Source organism: Musa acuminata, chromosome BXJ1-11 (assembly GCF_036884655.1).
Source record: "Musa acuminata AAA Group cultivar baxijiao chromosome BXJ1-11, Cavendish_Baxijiao_AAA, whole genome shotgun sequence".
Lineage (NCBI taxonomy): Eukaryota > Viridiplantae > Streptophyta > Magnoliopsida > Zingiberales > Musaceae > Musa > Musa acuminata.
The window spans coordinates 8,945,846-8,973,754 of NC_088337.1; the positions used below are offsets into that span (position 1 = coordinate 8,945,846).

At 34.3% G+C, this 27,909-nt stretch overlaps 1 protein-coding gene across 2 annotated transcripts; it reads left to right on the forward strand.

Annotated features, from left to right (window-relative positions):
- The first annotated feature begins 2,601 nt into the window (after window positions 1-2,601).
- LOC135582997 (protein MICRORCHIDIA 7-like) lies at window positions 2,602-27,661 on the forward strand. Of its 2 annotated transcripts, none has more exons than XM_065089711.1 (20): window positions 2,602-3,169; window positions 4,344-4,415; window positions 4,539-4,573; window positions 4,654-4,732; window positions 9,465-9,557; window positions 9,680-9,764; window positions 11,710-11,785; window positions 12,823-12,948; window positions 14,468-14,566; window positions 14,722-14,823; window positions 17,785-17,946; window positions 18,065-18,160; window positions 20,299-20,350; window positions 20,428-20,539; window positions 20,717-20,787; window positions 20,958-21,475; window positions 24,727-24,821; window positions 24,907-24,982; window positions 26,985-27,133; window positions 27,265-27,661. In XM_065089711.1, the coding sequence occupies exons 1-20, from the start codon at window positions 2,821-2,823 to the stop codon at window positions 27,338-27,340; spliced, it is 2,523 nt and encodes an 840-aa protein (XP_064945783.1). In that variant the 5' UTR covers window positions 2,602-2,820; the 3' UTR covers window positions 27,341-27,661. The 2 variants fall into 2 exon arrangements, with proteins under 2 accessions (XP_064945783.1, XP_064945784.1); XM_065089712.1 differs by having other exon boundaries at window positions 26,985-27,107.
- Window positions 27,662-27,909: the final 248 nt, after the last annotated feature.

Sequence of the window (27,909 nt, forward strand, 5' to 3'; positions counted from 1 at the left end):
TAGATAAACATTTTCAATTGACTACTTTATAATTGGAAGGTGAACTGTCATGGCTTCAATCTAGTACAACAATTTATTGACAATTTTGGAGTGGGTTTACAAAAGATATAAATAAATATTAAGCACAGATGAAACCTTCCCTTGAGATATATTAATTCTTTGTCCCCCGGATCAAGTGCAAGGTACGATGGACATAATAGAGGTTAAAATTGGTTTCATCAGCGGTTCAAAGTGTCGTCTTGCGACTGACCGGAATCTCAAGATCCTTCGTGTTTCTCGTGCGGCCTTGAAATGGAGCCGAGTTTCTTATGCGACGCGGACTAGATCCCGCATTGGTCGACATTTATGGGAGGCTTTGCTTGCACGTATGCAATTCGATCGCTTCTCGTCAGCATTTCAAATTTTGACTATTTCCCATGCAATATAAATTGGTGGGCGATTGGAATTCAAATGTGCACGCGTCGCTTTTTGATTGGCGTAGGGATTATTGGATCCGAAGTGAAAGGATGTTGATAATATCATGAACTAAAGAATTCATACTGCATTTTCTTTTACTTGCATCTCAGCATGAATGAAAGGATATATTTTTTTTCTCTTTTTAATGATGTAAAATAAGAGTTTATCATAAAACGTATTAAACAAACATGGCATTTAGGAACTTGAGTGAATAATTTCCTCTAAATTCCAAGAGGTTTAGGATATGTTCTCCTTATGGTTTTCTTTCCAAGGGAAGTTTTGATGTTATAAAAGGCATGGGGAAGTTATGATGTTATATGAAGGTATTGAAACAAAATATTCGAGACCTTATGATTGATCTATTACTTAATGTAAATATAATATTATATTTAGTTAATATTGGGATTTTTTTTTTTCGTTATTTAGGTTTGATTTTATATTCAAAACAAAATAATCATACTCAACTTGTTATAATATCTTATTTTCTATTAATGCTAATTCTAGCCATCAATCCAACTTATCAAGTTTAATCCAACTTGGTTTGCTTTTCAAACCAATTATCAAGTTCTAAACTTAAATAAAAGTTTCTCCGATCTCTTAGACATTAATAGAACTAAGTTCTTTCATCTTATGTCTTAATATATATTTGAGAGTTTATTTTAAGAATTATAATGGATTATATTTTATAAAAAAAAATATTTAAAAAATTATAATGAGTTATGTTAGGGAAAAATATCATTGACGTTTTGATTAATTCGACATGATCTAGATCCGAGTTATCTAAGATATCTTCAACATAAAAATGTCGAGCTTTTTATGTACCACCAACACGATGATCAAGATTGAAAAATATTTTCTAACTCAATCCCTCTAATGCTCAAGTTAGTAATATGAGGTATATGAATGTGAATAATCAAAAGAAATCAACTCATTCTTTATGTTAAATATGAGTTTTTATATTTAGTAGTAAAGGTAAAAATGAAGCATGCATTTGCAAATCATAAAAGATAAGAATGAAATATTTTGATTATCTTTTTATCATAAATGACCGTATAAAAACTTAAAGTATAATAAGAAAGTTCTTAATTATCTTTCTAGTAATAAATGGGAAGAAGAAAATTTATGATTGTGATCTTTAAAGTTTAAGAAGATAAAACTTAAGAAGAAAGTTTATGATTATCTTTTTAGTAATAAATGTCAAAAAGAAAATTTACGATGCTTGTTTACGTGTGGGTATGTAGAGGGATGACATCACATGATGATGATATATCCAATAATGATTAGTCAATAATATATCTCGTTTTAAGTTATATTATACAAAAAAAATTTTATGATTAAATTAATATTTAATATGAATAAATGATAAGAAAGTGGAAGCATCCAACATGGACCCAACTAATTGAGATCCATGTGTCAATTTTTTATGGCTAAAAGATGTTCATAGTATCGTCCAGTGATACAATTATTCATATATTTATTTTTCATAAAATTTATCTTAAATCTCGTCAAGAATGTCTTTCTATCTCAGAATTTTCATTCCCAATTATGAATATTCAAAGTGTTTTTATCCCCATAATACTCAGAAGTTGGTAATTATAAGATTTTTCATCATCGAGAAATCATTTCAAATTTGAATAATTTGTTAATCAAATAAGCTTGTTTACGAAGAAAAATCATGTTCTGTTCTTATTGATTGTTTATTATTCTTTGTTTATATATATATATACATAATATAATATAATATATCATATGTCTATATATATATATATATATATTTATTTATTTAAGTAAACATATTTCTAATTATGGACATCCAAAAGTGTATTTGTCATCCAACAAATAACAACGACACGTTATTGTTGTTTTTTTCTACTCAAGTTTTAGTATATTTTAATAAAATTTATACTAGTTTCAAACAACAAAAATCACTTACTTTTATCTATTTCAATAATTAGTTTTTATTTTTAGATTCAAGTAAAGTTAATGGCACACAAATTATTCGCATCTCTTATATCTGAATACCAATAGGAATCCAATTTTAATATTTGTTTTATATTAAGTTCATCTTAAATCCGACTGAAGAATATTGGAATACAATGCGAATACATAAAAAAGTATGTAGTCCAAGAGAATACGCCGTCAACTCAAAGCAATGCATGGTGTTTCCGCCCACTTCCGTTTTGGTTTCTTCCACCGCCATCGCGCTCCCTGGCTCGATCTTCTATAAATGGAGCCTCGTAGAAAACGGAGCCAGTTCGCGATGCCCTCCTCTTTTTGCCGTCGTAGTCTTTTATTAGTGGTGGTGTTTATCTTGTGCTCCCTCGAACCCTAATCTTGCCCTTTACCCCTTCGCCCGTGGTGCCGATGGATTCGATCGTCAAGAAGGAGATCGTCGTGGCTACGGAGCCGCTGGACGATTCCGTGATCGATCTGAGTAGCAGTGACAGCGATTGGGAGGCGGAGGGCGACGGGCCGGCCAAGCGGCTGAGGAAACCCGATGGGATGGGGGGCCCTCTCAAGAAGTCTCGGACTGTGGGAATTCTGCCCGCCGGCTTCCTCGACCCCCTCTCGCCCGAGGAACCGCTGCCGCTGCCGCTGCTGCTACCTCAGCCACCGCGTTCGCGGTCGCCGGTGGCATTGCTCCGGTGCAAGCAGTTCTGGAAGGCGGGGGACTTCGACGAGAGTTTGAACCCTAATCCGACGCCGCTCCCAGGTTGGTTTGTTTGATATTCTTGCTCTGTTTGTCTAACCCTAATTCGACACGGCTCACTTTTTGGCTTGTTTGATTTCCCTCTCTGCGTTGTTGATCATGCATGCTACAGCATCAGCAACAGCAAAATCTCTTTCTTTTCCTCCTAATGAAGTTATGATGCGCTAGTGTTTCTCGGATGGTCGTCACCAAGTTTTGGTTGCTAGAGATGCACAACTCACATTGCAACTTGAAGAGGCTAAGAATCGAGAAAGAAAAGATCATGGTTGTCATTTGTTGATATATTGTTGAAAGATTTGGTATGCCGCTGGATCCAATAAAGCGGAGAGATAACATTGATATTAAGATTGGGGTCAATGATGTCTGGCAAATGTCTGCTTCTCGATTGGAACAAGAAATTTCGCTCAATAAATCTTAAATACAATGGAACTTAAATCAATGGTTCGATCACTCAAAGAATTTCATAATGCAGTTCTTTAACGTAGATTCTTTTATAATTTTAGCAACATTAATCATCAAATTAGTACAAACTATGCCTGGATTTGTTGTTCCAATCAACACAATATTATTATGCTCAACATTTTCAGTCTCATCAAACGTGCCTTGCCATAATGTTCTTGAAGAAATGTAAGGTTGTAACTCTTTTTATTATTGTCTATCTTCAAAGCTAATTGCGTAGAATGTTCATTTACTGATTTTATAGAAATCAATATAGAGGTTGTTGTTCCCATGGCTCAATAGACTGGATGTCTTTCACGTATAGGAAGTTATCTAGACTTTTGTTTATTGACATTTGGCATTTGTCCGGTATGGTCTTTTTGTTTAAGCATACTCATGAATTTTGGATGTTCATTCTAATTAGGATACTTCTTAGTGCTTCTACCTTGTGCAGTTATATTTTTCATGTTTACCAATCATAAATCTCATCATCTTTCTTGAAGACATATATACGTTGATATACTGTTTGCAGTTTTACACTATGTATCTTTTGCATTTTCAACATTTAGATGATGCCTTGAGTAAGTTTAAGAAATTTTGACACCGAGAAAGCTTTTTTTATTTTTTTGTTTTTTTTAAAATTGCTTATCTACTCATGCGCCTTCAGTGTTTTTTCTTGTTATTCTTGCATAATTTTGCCACTTTGGATGTTGAAATATTCTATTGGTTTCATCTTCAGGGATGGATCATGTGCGAGTTCACCCTAAATTTTTGCATTCAAATGCCACAAGTCACAAGTGGGCACTTGGAGGTACTTGTGAAGCCATTGTCACATCTTTATTTGTTTGCCTTACTGATGAAAATACTTTCACATAGATAGTCGGAGTTCTGATAATTTGTATATTGATGGTCTCTTTGGTCACTTGATGAACAGCTTTGGCTGAGCTCTTGGACAATTCTTTGGATGAGGTAACCATTGTTATTTCCTCTGTGAGATACATCTTGATAATTTTTTTTATGTTGATTAAATTGTGATTCTACTTTTTAAGGTTTGCAATGGATCTACATTCGTGAATATTGATATGCTAATAAACAAGAAAAATGGAAGCAAAATGTTGTTGGTTGAAGGTATGTATTTTGTTTTCTCTTGATAAAGAAAAAGTGACATTTGTTTGCTTAACTTCCTTATCATTTTGTAATCTCTAACAAGTAATAGATAGAAAAAGCACTAATCTTAGGTCTAATATGTTAATTCATGTATTTGATATTATTTATTTTTTGTTAAATCATTAACTAGCTATCTTAAAGCTTGCCTTATCAAATTATCACTTTTCTCTCTTTACTAACAAAATGTTCTCCCTAGAAATCTTGAAAAGTATTTGTAAGTGTTGGATATGTTCCTCTAGAGTTTAGTTATGGACGACGATTTCATCCGTATAGACAATCATAGATTTATTTGGATACTGTTTAAACAATTGATGCATCTAAATATAGAATGTGGTCGGGGTGTTCGTTAAGCCAAAAAGGCATCACGAGGAATCAAATACACCAAACTTGGTTACACAGGTAGTTTTTACCAAGGTCTTCAATTTTGAATAATATCGCCCGTATCGGGTGATACATATCGGTCGGCCAACAGACCGATACACAGATCGCCCGCTACTAGGTGGTATTATATATATATATATATATATATATATATATATATATATATATATATATTATTGCCTCGATTTCGAGGTGACATCGCATATATTTTTTACTTGTATATATATTACTTATATTTATATATATTTATATATAAATAATTTTTTTACCTTATATATATATATATATATATATATATCGAGCAGTATATCGTTCAGTATATAGTACCGTACCATATCGAGTGAATCTCGAAACTCCGGTACGGTACGATATTTCAATACTTGGTTTTTACTTTCACCTTCAATAATTAACACCTACCGGCATCTCGAATGGTTGAATTTTAAGAAATACATTGCCTTGCATAGTTGATCAAACAAGTTCACAATAAGTGAGATTGAGTATTTGTTCTTTATCAATTTTTAGCATGCTAGTCTATAATTCTTATCTTGTTTCTTCTCGAAAAGAATTGGAGCTATAAAAGATGCATTAAAACTATGGGTAATATCTTTGTTGAGCGACTTATCTAGTTGCATTATAAACTCAACCAACTAAAGTGAGGATATGACGTAACGTCTTGTGGAGGCTTCACTCCGGCTCAGCTTAATGCAATGTTCCACGCCACTGTGTAGTGGCAAAGACTTTAACAATTATGGTGAACTTAGTGTTCTCAGGTATGAATTGAGTTCGTAGCTCATGCTTTAGATCCTCCCAAGTATTCACTCTGTAGTGCCTTGTTGGATCAAATCCCATCAGGTGTTTCACTCGAGATTTCAAGTACATGGATGTGATGTACACCTTTGTTTATTCAAAATTGTTGCCCTAAAGTAATGCTACATATTAAGTTTTTGAGTTCTTTTACATCTTTGGCATCTTTATAGCAATGTGGATCAAGGTTTGCCTTACCAGTTCATATTGGTATATCGGTGAGCTATCGATATGGTACATACCGAGGTGCATCGACGGTACAGTAAAATTATCAAAAATAGCTCCAAAAATACCTAAAAAGAGTTATATTGGGGTTTTTAAGTTAGAATTAAATATAAATTTAGTATATTTTAGTAAAAATAATCTAAATTAAGAGAAATAGTTATATCTTTTTTGGGCTTTGAGGAGTAGCTTTGTGGTATATTCTAGATCATTCTTTCGTTAATATTGAATTATTTATGAAGAAATGATTTGAGTTGTTAGATTATTTTTTAAAGAACTTAAATTTTAAGATTAAATTGAATCACGTAATCAATCGATGGATGTATCTGGTTCTACAATTAGAAAGAACGATGGGACTAAATGGGTGGTGGATCGGAGTACTTGATTTTATGTATATGTATATTAATTCGATACATTTGTTGAACCTAATCTTGAAAGTGATCTCATGATAATATTGATACATCGAATGTCACTAGTGCATTAATGTGGTGATGGTCGTAGTCTGATCATCGTGCATCACGTGTCTGAGGTGGCTCCTGAGGTAATAATGATCGTGGTATGTATTGGTGCAGAGCATGAAGAATATCAGAACTTTTACTTTTGTTATTGATCTACTGCTCTGTATTAAGATTGATCACTGTATTGTTGCCCGAAGAAGTATGACCAACTACTATCGTATTTTTATTGATCATAAGATTTTTCATAATATGACAATTGTGAATATGATGAGCTTTGCTCTGTGTTCACATCGTGTAGGTTTTGTCGCATATGCTCAAAATCATCTACCGTCTTCTCCTTTCACGTATAAACTTGAACGATACCTCGTCGAGTTCTATGATTTGAATCTTGGGTGTCATGTGTAAAATACTATTCCTCGGTCTATACACCACCCTTAAATTGTATAGACAAGGTTTATAACTCCTCGATGTCATCGCCATCATCGGTCGAGGCACTACTGTTCATGTTGTTGTAATGACTCTGGATTGAGTGGGTTGTTAAATGCAATTGAGAAGGTGTCTCGTCGCCCGACTCGATTCTTTTCAATGGTGTGGCTGATGTTACTGTCTTCCCCTTTGCCTTTGCCTTTGCACATTGGGCAAACGATTGGTTGTTTTTAGTTCCTCGAGCAGTCCGACCCGGTGTTGTCCAACTCAATGTTGTCCGACTCCTTCTGCCATGTACTAATCGAGGGTGATACTGCCATATTCTAATCGAGGGTGATCTTTCTCCAATTAGGGATGTGCTTCCACTTCTATTACCTAGGTGATAAATCGTGAAGGACGTGGAGGATCTCCCACCTCATCAAGTAGAGGATCCTCTTGGTTCTTCGCTACTTCGACCCACTTTAACATCAGCTTGGAATCTTCGTTGTAGATTTGGATGTCGATGGGATTAGTCTTTGTTTCCTCTGGCTTCTTGTCCAACTTGGAATCTTCGTCTATACGATAGTCTGTTGCGGATCTTTATGTGAATCAATGCGAACGTTGACTAATTGCGTTCGTAACCATTAGAAGTTATCGTCTGCGAAACTACACGGACGACAACCTTTCTTAAATTTGGTGCATCCTCTCCAAATTATAGCCACCACTCGTCTGTAAAAAGGTATAAATAGGATTTTATTAGCATAACAAATAATTAATGTCAAATATAAATTATAATCAATATATGTGTAACTTTTCTTCACTATGATCCATACTGTAACGAGACGATACAACTATAACGTTGCAGAATGAACCAATCGTTTCTTAAAATAATTGGTCCTCCATAATAGCATTGGTAGTGTTTGATAAGAGTTGATATATAACATTTCTTAGTGTCGATAATAAATCTAATCGTGTTCTAGGACTATATCGAAATTGAGTGGTCGGATTTAGATAATTCGTTGCAAGACAAATAATTTTGTTTGTAATTTTTTTTTAAATATTGAAAAATTATGAATGAGATTTTAATTAATATGTATTTACTTACATTATGGATGTCTTGGTCCATATGAACTTTGGTTCTACTATCGACGATTTGTAAGTATTGCACGACCTTAAAATCATCTTTGAATGTTATCTTGACCTCTTTTGCTGTTATTAGCATATGTTTAAGATAAGGCATTTGAGGATGCTTGTCTATATAGACTTTATGTAGGACAACGTAAAGCAAGGTTTGCGATTTTGAATCGTACCACCTGTATCGGGTGGTATGTACCAGTCGACTCATGAATCGGTACACGGGCGGTTTGCTCGATATATTGTTTCGTGTAGTAACGGTTGAAATTTCGATCATTATCGACCTGTTTGGGGTGGTATCGGCCTGGCTGCGACGAGGTTGAGGGAGAAGCGTCGAAGAAGGAAGAAGGAGAGGGCGTTCGAAGAAGAGGGAGAAACGGGAGAACCTTGGCGCGAACTTGTGATGTGGCCTAATTGCCTTTGAGGTGGTGGCTTCGGTCTGAGGTGACATTTATGCTATCAAAATTGTGGATGATGTGGCCTAACCACCTCTTGGGTGGTGGTTTGATCGCTTAGGTGGCATAATTGTTGTCGAAGTGGTGGTTGACATGAGGTAACCACCTTTGGGGTGGCAATTCAATTGTTGAGGTGGCATAACTGATGTGGAAGTCGATGATGTGGCAGACGATGCAGCCCCCAGTACAGCATTGAGGCCAATGCTACCACTTGCGCCTAAGTCCATGTGTCGACGTTGGGAGGTCATTTTTATCCTCTATCACCCTATTAAGCCCTGTGCCACTGATGGTTTCAGGTGTTGAGATGGCTGATGCTCTCTGTCGCATGGTTTCTTCCATTATCGGTGATTATAATCTATGGTTTGAACAAAATTAAAATTGAATATTGTAAGCAAAGGAAATATAAGTAGCATACTCTGTTATAAAATAAAAGGCTAGCTTGAAGTGATTTGTGGTGTAAATGGAGAAGATGGGCAGGTGGGCTTCATCAGCCATTAAGAGGAAAACAAGGGTTATGGAAAGTGGAACCAAAATAAACTTTATGTAGAGAATATCACACTATTGACCTTAGGAATTTATGGTAGTTCTAGAGAAGATATTCTTTGTTTCTAGCAAGCAACACTTCCCAATATATTAGCTAGTTTGTAATTTTTAGTTTCCAAGTTGAAGCGTGAGGTTTCAGGTATATGCTCGAGATAGTAATTGAGCTTTTAAATTTTAATGGGTTGTCATTTTCTTTATAACTTGCTATGGTAATGCTAACTCTGCAGTACGTTGTTGTTCTGTTAATCACACATTAATTGATGAAATCGCCGAATTTATGTTATTTTGCAGATAATGGTGGTGGGATGGACCCTGATAAAATGCGGCAATGCATGTCATTGGGGTATTCTGCCAAGTCCAAGATAGCAAACACTATTGGACAGTGTGAGTATCCACCATTAATAGGAAAAGGACACATTTACCTTTGATAAAAAAAAAACATTCTTTTATCTCCTTGGTAAATGAGGATCTTTTCTTTATTTACATTGTTTATTTGGTCTCCATAGATGGGAATGGCTTTAAAACCAGCACCATGCGACTTGGCGCAGATGTTATCGTGTTTTCTCGTAGTCATGGGATAGACGGAAGAAGGTTAGCATATTTTCTTAAATCTGCACCCACAATAAGCATATGCAGTAACATTGATGAACTCGTGTACTGTTTGGATATATGTGTAGAACAGATTCATACACACTTTTGTTGTACCTACATATGGGACAATTTATGTGCTTTTACCAGGTTTCTTGGTTGCTTTCTCAGTTCTGATTATGATACTCCTGCAAACTGTAAATTATATTGTCCTGGCTAGGAAATTTGTGTTATGATGTACTTATGGAAGGAATACTAATGTTATTTGTGCCTTGACACTTGAAATCTCAATACCCTAAGTTGAGAATGTGAACAAGATGGTTCTAAGATTCCATATGGTGGGTTTCTTTTTGTACGGAAACTTAAATTACCATATTGTTGGGTAATTTAAATTGCCCCAGTGGACACAAACATATTTAAGTGGTTCACAGGAATTATATTCTGGGATTGAAGATGAATTCAAAAAGTTCTAGATATATTATGGATGATTTGGCTGGTGCAAATAAATGTTTTAGGAAGAGAAAGTTTTGCCAAGTGCCATTGTAGAGTTGAACAATCAACTGATAATATTCTCTTCCATCAGGACAATAGGGAGAATTGAGCACATAAAATTCATTGTAGCTTCTTACCCTTTGGCGAAAAAGCTTTTACTGTAACTTGGGCTACAGAAGAAACGAAAAATTTATGAACAAAATTGCAGAAATAGAAGGAAAGAAATTTAAGAAATAAATGACAATAGAAAGAAGTCTGAGAGTGAGCAAAGGTGATTTCGTACATTTTAGGCTGAAGATGTTCATGAAACAATGAAAGGGAATATGTTCATCTTTTTCTCAAGTTGAGTTGATATAATGTTTATAGAGTTGGGGAGGTTGAAGAATATGGTTTTCATAGAACTAAACTGACATTGTTCAATTGGAGTGGAGCATTTGACCGTTATCTAGGACAATTACGAGGTTATCTGTGTTGGCTGGTTTGTTGGCGGTTCAAACAAAATATTTTAAAATTATAGAACTGGAGATGAGGATGTTGAGATGGATGTTTAGTTTTACATAAAGTATGACAAGAAATATATGTTTGTGGAAGAAATATTGAGATGGATTGTGCCAAATGTATGGTGAAATGAGGTCAGTCCTTTAAGGTGGCCTTGAACATTTAAGCTAATTCAATTTGTAATCGAGGTGTTGAAAGAGGTAGTGAAAATTTGGAGAAGACATGTTAGAAACAATAAAAAAAGATGCAATGGAATGTGGAACTCAGTGTCATAGTCCTCGATTGCAGAAGGATGGAGATGGTGCCTTGTTGTCAATGTAACACATGATATATCTATTTCAGTGACATTTACTTAATGATGATAGGTTGTAGTCGGCATTTAATGTATTTACATGACTCGTGGAGATCAATAGAATCCAGTATTAATTTTGCTTATTCATTGATGTGAAGCTTAATTGTCATGTTAGTTACGTAGGAATTAATTTCTTTCCTGTTGTATGACTGTTTATTATGTATGCATGTTGTTTATAAATATGGTGTAGAATATTTTATAAATATTTTTGTGAATAATCAAAAGATTTGGTAAATATGGCAATCTAATTATGTATGTATTTGTAAATGTGAGAAACACCTATTTAGTGTCAGCATTTTAGATACCTCTTGGACTGGCTTTCACCAAGTACCAGTTTGGGAATATATAACTTGATACTGGTACAATACCATTCATCTTTAAATTTTTTAATACTGTATTCGACATTGGTAATATCCCCAGTATGCTAGTACTATTCTGGTCCTATAGATTATCGAAACTGGTACCAGACTGAATGTAAATCCTTGTCTGGTGTCATTATTTTGGTATGATAATTGTGGTACATGGTGCTTCATTATATCTTTGTTTTTGTTTAACCTTTCCATTGCTGCCTCCAATGAGACTAACCTACCCTAACTTGGCATACAGGCCCACGCAGACCATTGGAATGCTGTCCTATACTTTTCTGAGGAACACTGGGAAAGAAGATATTGTAGTTCCAATGGTATATTTAATGATGTTATATAAACAATGATATTGTTTATGATATATGATTTTACCTACATCCCTTTGTTGATACTGATCTGTATGTCCATTGATGTTTAAAATAAATGTTCTGGACATAAATTTTCCTGCATACCGAATAGATTTTGTTTGTGTGATGTCAGCCTTTGTAGATTAAGAACATGTGCTAATGCCTTAATGATTTTCACTTAAATATTTCCAAAAGAATATTCACTACAATGGCAAATCTTCTACATGTATTGTTTTTTTCCTTTTTACACAATCCATTCTAAGGTTAGCAACAGATAGTTATCACTATGGGGATTATTGCAAGCCCTTCATGCATTTTTGAGAGAAGTTCATTAAAAGTTATACTCTTGTTTGCCTCAATGGTTAAATGATGCAATGTTAATACTGTAGATGAGATAATTTTTCATTTTGTAGCTGTTTCAAGAATCAGTTGACTTTGTATACTGATAAAGCAATGGACTATTCATCGATGAAGGCCTTAATCTCTTGTAGGGAGTATGAAGCATTAAATAAGTGAAATAGAGGATTAAAGGGATTCTTGTCTGATATGTAATGAGTCCTTTGTGCTTCTGTTTATGAAAAGTAAACAATAAAAGAGAACCCATATCAACTGAAGTCTGGGGAGAAATTCAAAATAGAGAAAAAGGTGAGGAACATACTTAAACAATAGATATCATTTTGGATTTCTGCTTACTGTTGTTGCAAAGTGAGTAGCTTGATATGAATTTATTTGGATAACACAATATTATTATGGCTATGCTATGTAGAAGAATGTGCTTGAGTTGAGATAAATCATTGATGACTTGGCCTTGTTTTGATTATTTTGTTATTGAGAGCCTACTTTATCACATAATGTTATTTTCTGATGTCTTAATATTGTCCCATGGTGTGTTGGGCTTTCTGACAAATGAGATGCCATGGGATAAATCCAATGTCTGTACTTTTTTTTATCCAAGATATATTTTAGGCTTCCTTTTCAAATTAACTCATTCTAGGTTTCTTTTGCAGCTTGATTATGAGAAAGAAAAAGTCTGGAGTAAGATGTTGAGATCATCCTTAGCTGATTGGAATACAAATTTAGAGACCATCATCCAATGGTCTCCATATTCTAGTGAAGCAGATCTTCTTCAGCAGGTAAGATATACTTTTAGGGTGCCTGGACATGCATGGTTGACAATAAATAGTTTTCCTGTCAATAAACTACACCATTCATGGTTATTCTAATAATTTAATTGTATTACAATTGTTTGCTTCAGTATTGTCTTCTAATTGTTTCATGTTAGTTCTTTAAAAGCTTTGTTGATTCTTCTATGGAGCTCTTTATTTGGAGTTTGCTTTATCAGTGATATTTTGGTTGCATGAGGCTTGATGATGATTCACTTTTCTGCAACCCTTTGTTTGTATGTGGTATGTTTGAACGTCTTTGACTTTACATGGTGAATTTACAGGGCACTTAATACATTGTTTTGGACTTAACTACAACAGTTTGTGACAGGCTAACTTAAAGACTTACTTTGAAACTGTAATTTAACTGCATGGTTCTTAGTGGTTTCCACTTGTGAACACACTCAAAACGCACCTTTTATATTCGAAGTATATATTATGTCAAGCATAAAAGATCAGTGAAACTTACTGTTGGTCTATGTTAACCATTTTGTGATTCTAGAAACCATCCAAAAGACGCTAGAACTTTCAAATCAAAACTATGACTAAATTACTTTCTCAACCCATTTTCTATCAAAAAATAAGTATGACTCATACAAGTATTTGTATCCTCAAATTGACAGCTAAAACAATGATGAAAAATTTAGATCTCATTGTGTTCTCTTAATCATGGAGCAGCTAATTTTTTTCCTGGTCTGGCAACGATCTAATCAGATATAACTTCCTAACTATCTTTTTGATCTTTATATATTTCTACCTTATAATTTGAAATAGAATATTATTTGTTATGATGGATATCCGGTATGATGTATGCCAGAGAAATTATTTTCTCAAAAATTATAGAGGTTATCGATAAATTATTTGCCATATAATAGCTGTTCAAATTGAAGAATTAATAGTATATAAAATATTTGATGACATTACTTGCAATATTGTCATCGAGTTATGTTTCTAACTATAATGACGTGCGTTCCATACCTGAATGATGACCATGGTTGAAGTTGCTAAAAACAAGTTATGCTACCTCGACATAGTTGGTCAAAGAGAAAATATATTATTAGTTTTCTTTTAATCACAACCTCTCAAGATGTATCATTTGATGGCATTTATCATACGATGACAATTTTATATTGTCGGCAGAATGTTCATGTAACATTATTAAGAAATGCCAACTTACTGTTTTTTACCACTTTGGTGCTGTGGTTTTTGCCGATGTATATATGTCATTCTGGCCTAATTTTTGTTCAAGGTCTTCATTTCTTGCTTTGAATTGCCAACATTTGAGAAACTTTTGTTGGAAAAATAATTAGGTTAGTCATCTATCCTTGTGTTATATTGTTGAATATATTTCTTTTTGGAAGATTGATCATTGTTGCATCTGCCAGTTTGTATTTTACTAGTTCTTATCCTTAACAACTATGTTTCACAAAAACAGTGTACTTGTCTTTTCTATACCATATCCATATACTTCATTATTATGATGTTTCAGTTCAGTTCTGTTAAAGATCAAGGGACTCGAATAGTCATATACAATTTGTGGGAGGATGACCAAGGAGAGTTGGAGCTTGATTTTGATGCTGATGAACATGTAAGTTCAAACTATAAACTCTCCTGTCATCTCTCTCTATACATCGGAACATGTTCTGTTGTTGGTACAAGTGCTTTCAAGAGTTAGTTATCCGAACAAGTCATTGTTGCCTATATTTAGAATTGTGCACTGAATTTGAGTATTTATGATGGCAGGACATTCAAGTTAGAGGTGTTAATCGTGATGAGAAGAAGATTGAAATGGCTATGAAGTTTCCAAACTCCAGGCATTTTTTAACATATCGACACTCATTAAGGGTATTTCATGTGTTTCGATGTTTTTCATTTTTTGTGCTAAAAATGGAATCAGCTCTTAATATAATATATATAAACAAGCTCTGTTAATTTGTAAAGCTATCGGTTGTTTGACAATTGTGAGATTGTTGAAGTCATCTCAGCTGGAGACCATGGACAAAGAGAGCATGAGATGATTGTTGGAAAGATGCTTGTTTTTTTTGCAGGATTGTATGGTAATATGTTTGAGAGGAATGTCCTTTTTTCCAAAAGCTTCACTGGGCAGTGATAACCTTGATATGGGCGGTGATAACCTTGATATGGGCGGTGATAACCTTGAATAGTTTAGTTTTCCATTTTTCTTGCATGGTCGGGTGACCCTGGAGCTTAACAACAACAAAAAACTGAACGAAAACTTTTATCATCATTATAATCATTTGACCTTTCTTGTTGATGAAAGAGAATGACCTGTCCATATGCTCTTTGCTTCTCTTCTTTGTTTGAAATTTTTTCACAATCTAGAATCCTTTGTCTGTATGATGCATGCAGCATGTGCTATTGGTGGTAGCTATAGCACTGAGTTTTGTAGTATACTAGAATAGGAAACCTAATTATTAGAAATTTTTTGAATCAAGATACATAAACTAGTTCATTACATTATAGTTTGTAAAAAAATAACTGTAGCTGAAAAGAAACACTAATATTATGTTCCCAAATATGTATTTTACAGCATTATTTCAAAATATGCTAGAATCTATTTTTTATTTTGTTCGTGAAGCTGTTCTTACGTATTAATCGACTGCTACTTTGCGGCTGCTACATTTTATTGTTGTAGCTTTCTTCACTTCATTTTGTGCTGCTGTTCATTGGAATCCAAGTGTCTAGAGCAAAATATTGAAGGGTCAACTTAAAACTCTGGAATGATTCTTAACCATATAAAAATTTTGCGGTTCTTCTGTTGTGTCACATGAATGTACTTATATTTAAGTATATGGAAGTCTTTTTGGATTGGCTTGTATGTTAAAGGCCACAAATCATTGAATATGTGTTTGTCTGTTGGCTAATTCCATTTGGAGTTTGTGTTTTATTAGGAGTGAGATTGCAATAATTTGTTACATTTTTTTCGTTGTTGTGATTATCATGGACATCATGTGGATGACAAATATCTAGAAAGACATCATGTGGATGACAAATATCCAGAAAATATTTTTTTCTGGTAACATTCCCAAATTTGGTTTGAATTTGGTGAATATAACTTAGTTGTTAGTGATATGTTCTTCTAACTGAGCTTGCATGTTTACTCATTTTTGGTAAAATAATTATCGAGTCATATGCATATTGAACATATCAGTTCCTATTTTTAGGATTTTTTGCATTTAAATATGTTTTGGACTTTAACTCTTAATAAATGTTGTTTCTTGTCGTTTGTCCTTTTCTCAACTTGCATGTAATGTTGATGTTTATTGGTTTTTATCATACACAATTGGTGCAACATGGACCCATTTCTTCAACCAATTTGGAACTGCTTCCTGTCAAGCTTAGTGGTTTTATGTACAAGAAATCTTTTCAAGCATTACATTTTTAACTTTATACATTACTGAAATGAACATTCTGCTTCACTAAAAGTGGTTTGCATAATTATTCTGTGATTTTAGGTGCAGAATTGGTGTATTGACATCTCTTTGCATTTCTGAATGTTGTTCTATTCTAAGTGTCTCATCCTAGATTGCCTAAGATTCAAAATTTTAGTTTCTTCATGGTTTATGACATATTAAGGTGGATTAATATATCTTCTTAATGTTTTAGTTCTTTGTAACTTTGGCAAATGAATTACAAATTAAGTCTGTGCAATGGATTGGCTTGGCTGGTACAAATAAACAATTCAGTGTTGGGGATCATGGTGTATTGGTCACTTTCAAGTCCTCAATCTGTATCAAGGAGTTTTCTAGAAGATTAACCTGTATAATAAGTTGCATCTGACAAGGTCAGCTCAAATATGGTCAAGTCTTGGTAGGTCCAAACTCATCTAAGGCTTTAAGAAATGTAAAATTGGTTGTTCATTGCTAAGTTGATAAGGTGATCTGAAGATATTGTTGCATGAATGTTACTAGTTTAATCATGGTGTCTACAATTTAAGTTTTATGGTGATTGTCTAAGTTAAGGTTTCAAATACCATTTAGGCTTAGTTTGCATTGATTGATATTTTCTGGTTTGAACAAGGACCACAGTGGACATATAGCTGGGTGCTAATCAATATTTAATTATTATTTTCATTGATACAAGGTGATACAGGTTGTATACTACCTGGTATTTTGATACTGTACAGACTAGTATTGGATCAAAATATTAAACCTTTGTCTCAATAAAGTTATGGGTTGTTTTATTTTGTTCTTAATGGCTATGAGGATAATGAGTGTCTGCAGCAGTACAATGATGATAATTGAATTATGATGATAGTAATCAGCAGTAGTTGTTTTACTCAAGAACTGTACAGACTAGTATTGTATCGAAATATTAAACCTTGGTCTCGATATAGTTATGGATTGTTTTATTTTGTTCTTAATATCTATGGGGATACTTGCATACACTTTGAGAGCACCACCTAATGGAAAAAAATGAGTGTCGGCAGCAACACAATGGTGAAAATTGCATTATGATGTTATAAATCAGCACTAGCTGTTTTACTCGAAAACTGCTGTGCTTCTTCATTCAGATATCCGACTGCTATTTTATGTGAAAAAATTTCTTATTTCTACATAGTAGTTGTATGTGAACCCCTTATTATCCATTATTGTATGTAGTTTGTTGTCGACAGTTATGGTGATGTTAATTCCATTCTTCACAGATCTTTTGACCAATTATCTAGTATGTACAACTGTTTTAATAGTTTATCTTATGTGGTATTTGGTTGGTTAGTCTTTGCATTTTAACAGTCTTCCTATATGAAATTTAATCTGATTATGATTAACTTTCCTTTGTATGTAGAGTTATGCCTCAATTCTGTATCTTAGGCTTCCAAATGTCTTCAGAATGATATTGCGTGGCAAAGAGATTGAACACCACAATATTGTGAATGATATGATGCTAAAACAAGAGGTCACATATAAGCCTCAATCAGTTGCTGAAGGTGTTCCTAAAGATCCTAATGTAAATTTCTCGTTTGCTTTATTCTATTGACTTTACGGCCTTTTTTCCTTATAACTTTGACTTTTTTTTTTGCATTTGCTAGACATTAGACATTAATTTTACTGGTACTTTGGATTAGATGGTTGCAGTTGTGACTATTGGCTTTGTAAAGGACGCAAAAGATCATATTGATGTTCAGGGGTTCAATGTTTATCACAAGAATCGGCTAATAAAGGTGCTTCTCATTCTACTCTCCCACAGTTTTCATTTTTTACACCTGCAGCCTTGTAGTTCTATGAATTTCTTTTCCGTTGTATTGTTTTGCTATGATTTATGGATTATTCTCTGTTTGACACTTGGGTTCCCTGAAAAATAAGAAATGGTTGAATTTAAAATCAAACCTATGAACTATCATTTCATCTTCGCTATGGGATACCGACCATATTGCCTAGTACATTATGGTTCCACTAGTTTCTTGGTCTTCCTGGATAACAACCAAATGAAGATATAAGATGTGTTATAAACTTTGGGTCTTATTACTGGAATAAAAAATTATGTTGACAGAGTAAATTCTCTCTGAAGAAAATTGAGGAGAAAAGGTTGTATGTGATGGTTGTCCTGTTATTAGACCAAAAATAAATCACAACAAGTTTAACTTGTTCCAGTAAAAAATGCATGAAAGATGAATATGATGCTGGAAATGCTCTTAGAAATTAAGTGACAATAGATGAAAGTGTATGTCCATCATTGAACTTTTTTATACATTTTATTATGATATTCAGGTAACGGCATTAGTTATTAAATTCTGTATGGATATGTTAATTGTTATTCAATTTTAAAATCAACTTGATGACCTTAGAAGAAAAAAGAAGGGGGAGCGAAGGAGATGGAGGAAGAGCTTATAAAAAAAGACCATGATTTTGATGATGAAATAGAGGAGATACTACCATCTATTGATATTTGTTACACACTTTCAGTATGCCACCATTGTTGCAACCACCACCATTTAACATAGAGAAAAGAATATAAAGAGAGAAACAGGATGATAGAGACTAGCTCTTAGCCTCTTAAAAAAATAAAGTCATAATGGAGAAGAAAGATGGCTTGGTTTTAATAACTGATTTCAAATCTCATGGATGCATTTCAGGTTTGATTTCGTAATATGTACTTGCATTCCCCAAAACCTGTTGGAAGTTGGGACATTGACTTATTTCATTGTTGTGACTTCACTTGCATGGTAATTGGAGGAGCTTCTATGTCTTCACTGCTTTTGAAATTGCAAGTGGATAAAGTTATCGGCCTTTTTTAATGACATATCTATAGTTGTAATTGAATATATCATACTTATTAATGTTTTATTCAATTTATTATCTTTTATAGTTCAATTTGGTTTTCGGAAGTTAGATATCTTATGAAATATGAAGGTAAAAGAATTTTTATGCATATAACAATTTTATTTTCTCAAATTTATTATATGTATACCTTAATTTTTCTTTCTTTGATGATTTTTTTTATAATTGCTTATTTGAATTCTTAATTTGCCTGACCCTTCTGACTCGATCTTACCGATTTTACTGATCTCAACCATGTCGTCTCTAGTTAACCTGGATTTTGTCATCAATCTTGCAAATTATGAATTAAATTATGAATATTTTTTGACAGTTGAAGTTGGTTGTTGTTTATAAGTTGATTCTAGTTCATTAGCCCATTCTAGGCATTATAATATGTGTTTTCACATACCAATAGGGGCATGCCTTGCCTTGATTTGCTCTCTTTTGTTCCTATGATTCATGAATTACTATCACAATAACTTGCATATGGAACTGAGAGAATTGTACAAGCAGATATGATCATCCAGAAGAATATATGCATATCAGTGATAGGGTTGGAAGTGTGGAAACAGTTATCTGAAGTTTCACTTTTCTTTCTTTCTTTCTTTTTGGTGCAAGCTTACATGAAGTTTCACTTTGACCACATTTTTCGTGTTATCTTCCTTCACTACAATCATTATAGTGCTGCCACTTGGTTTGTTTTAATGTCGTTTGATAAGTTTATGTCATTGATGTAATTTACGAATCATTCATGTTGCACTGCCTTTGCAATTTTAATTGCTTCTAGAGATAGTAATCAATAATTTGTATCCTTTTTATGCTACATAGCCAATGATTCTGACTAAAAAAAAGCACTTTGGTTGATGTGCATGATTACAGGCAAACTTCAGCTTTATATTCCTGTTACTGTAACTTTCACCAGAATGTTCTTTTCACAATCACAAGATGATCTATATCATGATCGGAGCATCAAACTTTTTTACTTAGGATATGAGCCACAATTTACGATTGTCTAATTAGCGTCGTTCTCAATATGTTTTAGCCTTTCTGGAGAGTATGGAGTGCTGCTGGTAGTGATGGGCGTGGAGTTATAGGTACTTCCTTCAGTTACCCTTTTTTTTTTTTTTCTCTTTTCTTCAATTGTTCCCCTGAACCAAATGTTTTCCTGCAGGTGTATTAGAGGCAAATTTTATTGAACCAGCACATGATAAGCAGGACTTTGAACGCACAACTATTCTTTCCAGACTTGAAGCAAGACTTGTTCAGATGCAGAAAACATACTGGTTAGTCTACTTAATTGAGTTTTTACAAATAATGTGGTCGGAGTTCTTTTTAAATTCTTATGGAGGCTTCTCAACTTTTTTGGCCCCATTGGTGACCACAATTATATGCCACAAGCGTTGCATAATGTTGTCACTGATTGCAATGTTTCTCTGACATCTTACTTGTGTTGCATTCAGGTCTAATAATTGTCATAGGATTGGCTATGCTCCCAGGGTGAACAAGAAAACTATTGAGCAAGACGATAAAGGTAATGAAAGCATCTTTATTAAGAGAACGATCATTTAATTGATGATTATGGTTCTCCCATTCTGCATATTAATTCAGTTCTCTCACTATATGCAAAGTAATACTTCAACTTGGTACCAGAATTCATGCTGTTTAGCATTATATCATCTGATTGCCGATCTTCTTTGACAGAGAGTTCTCCCGAAGCACCAGCTCATCAATTATCTCGGCATTCGCTGAAGTTTACTTCTCCAAGCAGCGGAACCCATGCCAGCAAGTCTAGTGCTCCAGATAAAGTTGGATATAAGTACTTGCCAAGTTCAAGTGGTAAAACAGGAAAGGCCAGTGCCTCAGCCTTTGTCTTGGGTAAATCTGGGAATCAGAAAAGTGGAAGTTTGGCCTCCTCCATGGACTGTGGAGTAAAAAGTGCTATGAAAGTTGGAAAGAACATAAGAGCTCAATCTAGGTCCAGTGGAATCCATGCTGTTGATGATGAGAGTGATTCTGAGACTGAGTGCACAGCTTCAGTTAAAAGAACACATGATTCAAATATTCCCAAGGCCATTTTCAGTTCAAGAACCTCTGATAAAATTGTTGCTCCTCCAACGTTGTCTCCACCTCCTTATTCTGCCCATAATGGAGCTCAAGGAGATCATACAACAAATGGAGTTGCAGGAATCGAGCGAGTTGCTACTAGATCACAAGGAAAGGTAAATATGGATCGATATTGAACTGATTGCCTTCTACAATTTACATAGTTAAGATTTTTTTAGATTTCACCCTATATTCCAAGTTCAGTAGCTATAAGAAGAGATGTTATCTTTGTATGTATTATACTAGATACATCTCTAAAAGTGATGTTATCGTCCATACTGCAATAGACTTCAATTCCTAGTCAAATAGAGGATTTTTTAGCCCCACCTGACATTATGATGCAAAACTAAGGACTGATGATCTCTCTGCCCAAATTAAGGAATCAGCTAAATTTGTTAAGGTTCAGACTGGGATCGGTCATTCCCATCAAAATTTACATCCATGTTATGTTTTTGCTAGTCTTGGTTTCTTCAGGGTTTTGATAGATCTTGATTTCTCAAGGGTTTTGACTTTAGTTGCAGTTGATTTGTTCAGTTGATCCATTTCAAACCATGGTCTGGCAATTCCTATCTCATCAAGTTACTTTGAGAGATCCCTGCACCATCATTGAAATTTTACTTGCACAAAAAGCTTCTTACACCTGGATTGTATATGTAAAAATCTGCCAGGTTTTATGTAGCATGTAATGCAGACCAGTTTAAGAAAATCTGTTTGTACTCATATCATTTATGCACAATTATTTGGTTCTTAGTAGTGTGTTAGATCATTTATGTTTCAGCATAGTTACAAAACATGTCAAAAGTTACATAAATTACAAAGGCAAAAATGCCCTTATTACTAACAAAGATTCCTTGCACTAGATTCTTGATCACAAATAATATAAGCTAAAAATTACTGAATTGGAGCCATTTAATCTTGAAAAGTTTTCATATCTTCTTGAGAACTTAGTTGGTAGTTACTATTTTCATAGAGTTCAGGCCTTCGAGACTAGTTGTTGGAATTGATTGTCTATTTAACCATCCTTCCTAAGAAGCTAGCAAATAATCTTCCCACTTGTGTACTTCAGTTTATCCAAATGATGTGTATTTCAAGATTCACCTTATCAGTCCATATCGATATACCGATAAGTTATCGGGGCGGTACGTATCGAGGCGTACCAACATACCATGCGTTGGTACAACCAAAATCATCAAAAATAGCTCAAAAAATACCTAAAAATTAGAAAAAAAAAGATTATGGTTTTTAAGTAGGAAATAAATATAAATTTAGTATAATTTTAGCAAAAATAATTTAAATTGGGAAAGAATAGTGACACACTTTTTTGGACTTTGAGGAATAGTTTTGTGGTATGTTTTGGATCATCTTTCCATTAATATTGTATTATCTACAAGAAAATGATTTAAATTGCTAGATTATTTTTTTAAACAATTTATATTTTATGATTCAAATGAATTAAGTAATCACTCAATATATATACTTGGTTTTATCATCAAAAAGAACGACGGGACTCCACGGGCGGTGGATTGGAGTCCTTGATCCTATGTATCTGTATATCAATTTGATATGTTTGTCAGACTCAATCCTGAAATTGATCTTACGACATAGTATACTGATACATCGTATGCTATTGGTGCATCAATACGGTGATGGTTGTAGTCTGATCGTCGTGGATCTCATTTGTTCGAGGCAACTATCGAGGCAAGGACGAATGTGACATGTATTGGTGCGGAGCATGGTGAATGTAAAATGTTCTACTTTCGCTATCGATCTACTACTTCGTATCGTAAGATCGTTCATCGTACTGTTGCTCAGAGAAGTATGACCAACTATTACTGTACTATTATTGGCCATAAGATTCTTCATAATATGATGGTTATGAATACGATCAGTATCACTTTGTATCTACGTCGTATAGGCTTTGTCGCATCTGTTTAAAATCATCCACTGCCTTCCCCTTGTATAAATTTAACCAGTCTCTCGTCGAGCTCCATGATCTGAATCTTGAGTGGTATGTGTAAAATATTGCTCCTCGGTCCAGGCACCATCCTTAAATTGTGTGGACGGGACCATTGACGCTTCGACGTCGTTGCCGTTATCAATCAAGACACTGTTATCCATATTGTTGTCATGTCTCTAGATCAAGCGGGTTGTTGAATGCGATTGCAAAGGTGTCTCGTCGCCAAACTCAATTCTTTCCAACAGTGCAACTGATGTTACTGTCTTCTCCTTTCCCTTTACCTTACATTGGGCGGACGACTGTGACAATTTGGTATCTAGTTCTTCTCGATTAGAGTGTTCTTCCTCTTAATCCTCCCAAATTAACCTCCCAATTTTGATCCAATCCACAAATTGCAACTTTGTTGAGTTTAAGAGAGAAAATGTGAGAATGAGAGAGAGATGCTAGTGATTGAGAGAGTGAAATAAATTGAAAGAGGGGAGAGAAAAGGATGTAAAAACCATTTCTTATGGTTCAAACGGTTAATTCGATCGTTTGAAATAGGGCAATCTCAGCCCTTGATCGATAATGGTCAAAATTTGATCTTTATCGATCGGTACATGTCAATAACAGTCGGATTCGATTGTTATCGCTCAGTACAAACCCTGTATTGCTCGATATGGGGTCATGTAATGATATCATCTGTAGAGGGCAGTCTGTGTACCTATCCCTTGTTGGATCGGTACGTACTGTCCGTACCAGACAGTACAGGTCGGCATGGCGAACTTTGGTGTATTTGACTCCCTCCCCTTCATGATTTAAGATGGGAAGTATTAAAGAAAATAATTATTGAAAGTTATTGAATTAGGTAAACAGACCTTTATAAACTTAAGTGTAAAGTTTATTTGGCCCAAGGACCTCCAAATTTTTAGACCAGATCAAATGAATATTTAAATGTTATCACTTCATGTCATTTTAAGAGCAATCTATAGCTGAAGATGAATTCTTTTAATTCTCATGATTTTTGGCAATCATGTAAGAAAACCTTTTTTCTCTGATCAAAATCTATGTATACGAGGAGCTGCCCTCTGGTTCCAACATGTACAGTTGTGAAATTATAGTTTATTAAATGTCATTATTTTTTTTTTCTGGTTGTAATTTATCAAACTTCATTGGTTCTAGTACCCATAATTATATCCACCATTTAATGTTGTGGGCCTTTTCCTACCAAAAATGTTGATCAGGAACCAAGAAACTAACCCAACATTTGCACAAAATGATACTTCCCACTGGCAGAATAAGCACTAATTTGTCTGACTATGCACACTTTATTTTCCTTTCTAACTACCTCTAGTATGATAAATTTTCATGTGAAATTGCTCCTAATACATAGCCTCATAAAGGACCATTGTACTTCAATCTGTTTTTCAGGCATCCAAAATTATCTCTGGTGAAAATGGTCCCAGTGCTGAGGACTCTGCCAATATCAAGCAGTTGAAAGATGAAAATGAAGAATTAAAGAAACGGTGTAGTAGAACATCAATTCATTACCAGACACGAATACTTTCTGTTGTCTCAAATGAGTTTCTGATTGTTGTGTGACACTGACAGAATCATAAATATGGAGGAATCAACAACTAAGGAATTGCAGTATGAGAGGGATCGTAATAAATCTTTACTTGAGCAAGTAAGTACAATCCATCCATATGTTTCTTATGTTTGGGTCACTTGCATACATGCATTGCTAAATTGCAACGTGTTCAAAGTATCATTAGGGTATATATCAAATTACTGCTAGTCATGCTCAGCTGGGTATCTTCCTTTGTTTTTTGGAAATGCTCGGACATACATTTCAATTGGCTGATATGGATGAGGAAATGCAAGCTATAGACTTAGGAAAATATTTTTGGATACAACAGGGACCCAAAGGCCAACTTAGGCAGCATGCGATATGCAATGCTTGACCAATGTGTTCCTTGACCAAACCTTCTCACCAAGCTATAGTTTTAGAGCTCAGTTTGTATGTCAGTTGAGTGGATTTGCTGTGCGAGAGAGAGAGAGAGAGAGAGAGAGCTAGGATGAGCCGTAAGGATCAATAGTTTAGATGTGCTATATATAGTATACATGTGTCAGCTTATCTCATTTCAATTACATGGGAACTTGGGTTGGATCAAGTTTCTCAATCCCTTGTTACATGTCTGACATAACTTCAGGTTGTGCAAAGATCGTTGAACTTGAATATCTTTTTCCATTTGCCCGTGTTTCCTCTTACTTTACCAATCCAACATAAATTCAGCTCAGGTAAACATCATCGAACCTGAATATCTTTTTCTAGTTGTCCCTATGTTCTCCAACTATCTCTCTCACTGTGAATCATTTGCCCAAATCAAATTGGCCACTAAAAAAAAAAAGGCTACCATATCTTTTCTTGGCAACCTCCCTCTTCTGCAAATCATTTGTCCTCCTTTTGTTTTTTTGCGATGGCTACCTATTTGGTCTATTACAAAGAGAAGATCAAAAGAACTTTATATTTTAATCAATTAAAGTGTTTATTTGTTTATTGTTGTACTAGCCTGCACTATAATCTCAGAACAGAACAAATCGTTGTAGTAGGTATCCTATAATTTTAGCATTCTAACCTTCTTTGAATTCTAACTAGCCCCGCATCTAAATTACTACAAGCAAGAGATTATTGAGGATGTTGAGTAGAAGTCTTGTTGCAGATTTTGATAAAAACTCCGTTGTTTAAGCGATTTTGACCATTGCAATATCTAATTGTTAACATTCATGTTTCTCCAAGAGAGAACAGCATAAATGAAGAAGGCAAGGCCTTTTGTTGCTTGCTAACACCTTTGTGGTCACATTGTTGAAACAGCATAACCTCCAGTTGTGATATCATTGAACTCGTATTTGCTGTTTCAATAAATGAAGAAGGCAAGGATTTTTAGATCGTTATTTGTTACCTTTAAAAGAAAAGACATGGTAGATCTGCCTTTGTATTTGCTGTTTCTACATAATAGTGGTATGGCTTTGAAGTGCACAAATTTTTTGTTTCTTTGATTTACTGACCATCAATTCAAATTTGTTTGCACAAAGAATTATGTTTCCATGTTTTGTCTGGATGGATTATTGGATTTATATTTTCTCCTATAGTATTTGACAGATTAGTGCAAGTTAGATGAATAGATACTGATGTACATACATGGTTGCATAAATATATATTATATACATATGACGATATGTGTTTAGGACCTTTGTGTCCATATCTGTGTCCATCTGCATGATGTTACTAATATTCAAGTCTCATGCAAGTTTGAAGTTCAGATCTCATTGTTTTTGTTTGATTCAAGGAAATCTTTTGGAATGCAGATCAGTATACTTGTCAAGGGTTCTGATATTCATGGGGAATTAATATGAGACACTCATGCAACATGTTTCGTTAACGAAATACAATTCTACATTATGCAATATAATCTGCACATCCATGTACTTATAAGATGCTTGGAATGACGATCATAAATATATATCTTAAGTCAAATGAGTATGACCATGTTATATGGTTTACCTTGTGTACTTGTAGAACAAAAATGTCCATTTGTATTTGTTAATATTGATCATTGTTTTAGCTTAAATGTTAAATATTGTCAATTATATTCTCAAATGTGTTTCTTTTTTCAATTTTGCACCAGCTTGAAGCAGCGCAGAAAAGTTTGGAGGAGGCAAACAAAGAACAAGAGGCTTTGATTGACATATTCTCAGAAGAAAGGAGCCGGAGGGACAAAGAAGAAGAGAATTTGAGGAAGAAACTGAAGGTGAGAAACTTGAACCTCTCACCAAGGTAGAAAAGGCTTGAAATACCTTATTATTCTCATGTCCTAACAAAATTTTCCTTTTCTGGTGCATAGTAAGCATTTGACTGTGAAACTAGTTGATTTTATTTGTTGCCTTTCTATTTTCTCTCTTGTGAAGGATGCCTCTCGCACTATACAAGAGTTGTTGGAGAAGTTGGCCAAGCGCCAAAATGATCTCAAATCATAGGGACTAGAGCAAACTGAATAGACCTCATTTTTGTCTGGTGACCATGTTTATATACCTTAAAAAGAACAAATATCATGTCACTGCTTGTTCAATTACCACAGTACTAAAATTTTGAAGAAAGCATCATTACTGGCTAAAGCACCAAGAAAGCGATGAACTACATTTTGTACTTTATCGTCCTATAGAACCCATCTTGTCAGAAGTCTTTCATATTCTGAGATTATGAAGGGGGATTAGTTGACTTTTACTATGTAAAGGTAAATATTCCTAGTGTGGGTTCAAATGTACAGTTTATCTCTGAGATAAGGTTTTGCATTAGTTACTTGTAGCTGGCATTTGTTTCATTTTTGATAATGAACAAGTGTTTCTAGTGATTTAAATTAGAAAATTATTTTTCTTTTCAATTTTTTTTCTCCTGGTGATTCTGAATAAAATAGTTCTTCGTAGGCTATGGATTCTGATGGTCCTAATCTGATGGTCTTTATGCTCTCTGATATGGATTCTGATGCTATTTTGCTGTGGAATTCCCTTTAATAATATCGCAAGTGCAAGTGATCTGTTGCAACATCAAATTTT

Excerpts from the sequence above, each read along its gene's own strand:
- LOC135582997 (XM_065089711.1), top strand. The coding sequence starts at position 2,821 with ATGGATTCGATCGTCAAGAAGGAGATCGTCGTGGCTACGGAGCCGCTG. Across the intron at positions 4,416-4,538 it reads TCACAAGTGGGCACTTGGAG|CTTTGGCTGAGCTCTTGGAC; the intron begins GTACTTGTGAAG and ends CTTGATGAACAG. Across the intron at positions 18,161-20,298 it reads ACAAGAATCGGCTAATAAAG|CCTTTCTGGAGAGTATGGAG; the intron begins GTGCTTCTCATT and ends AATATGTTTTAG.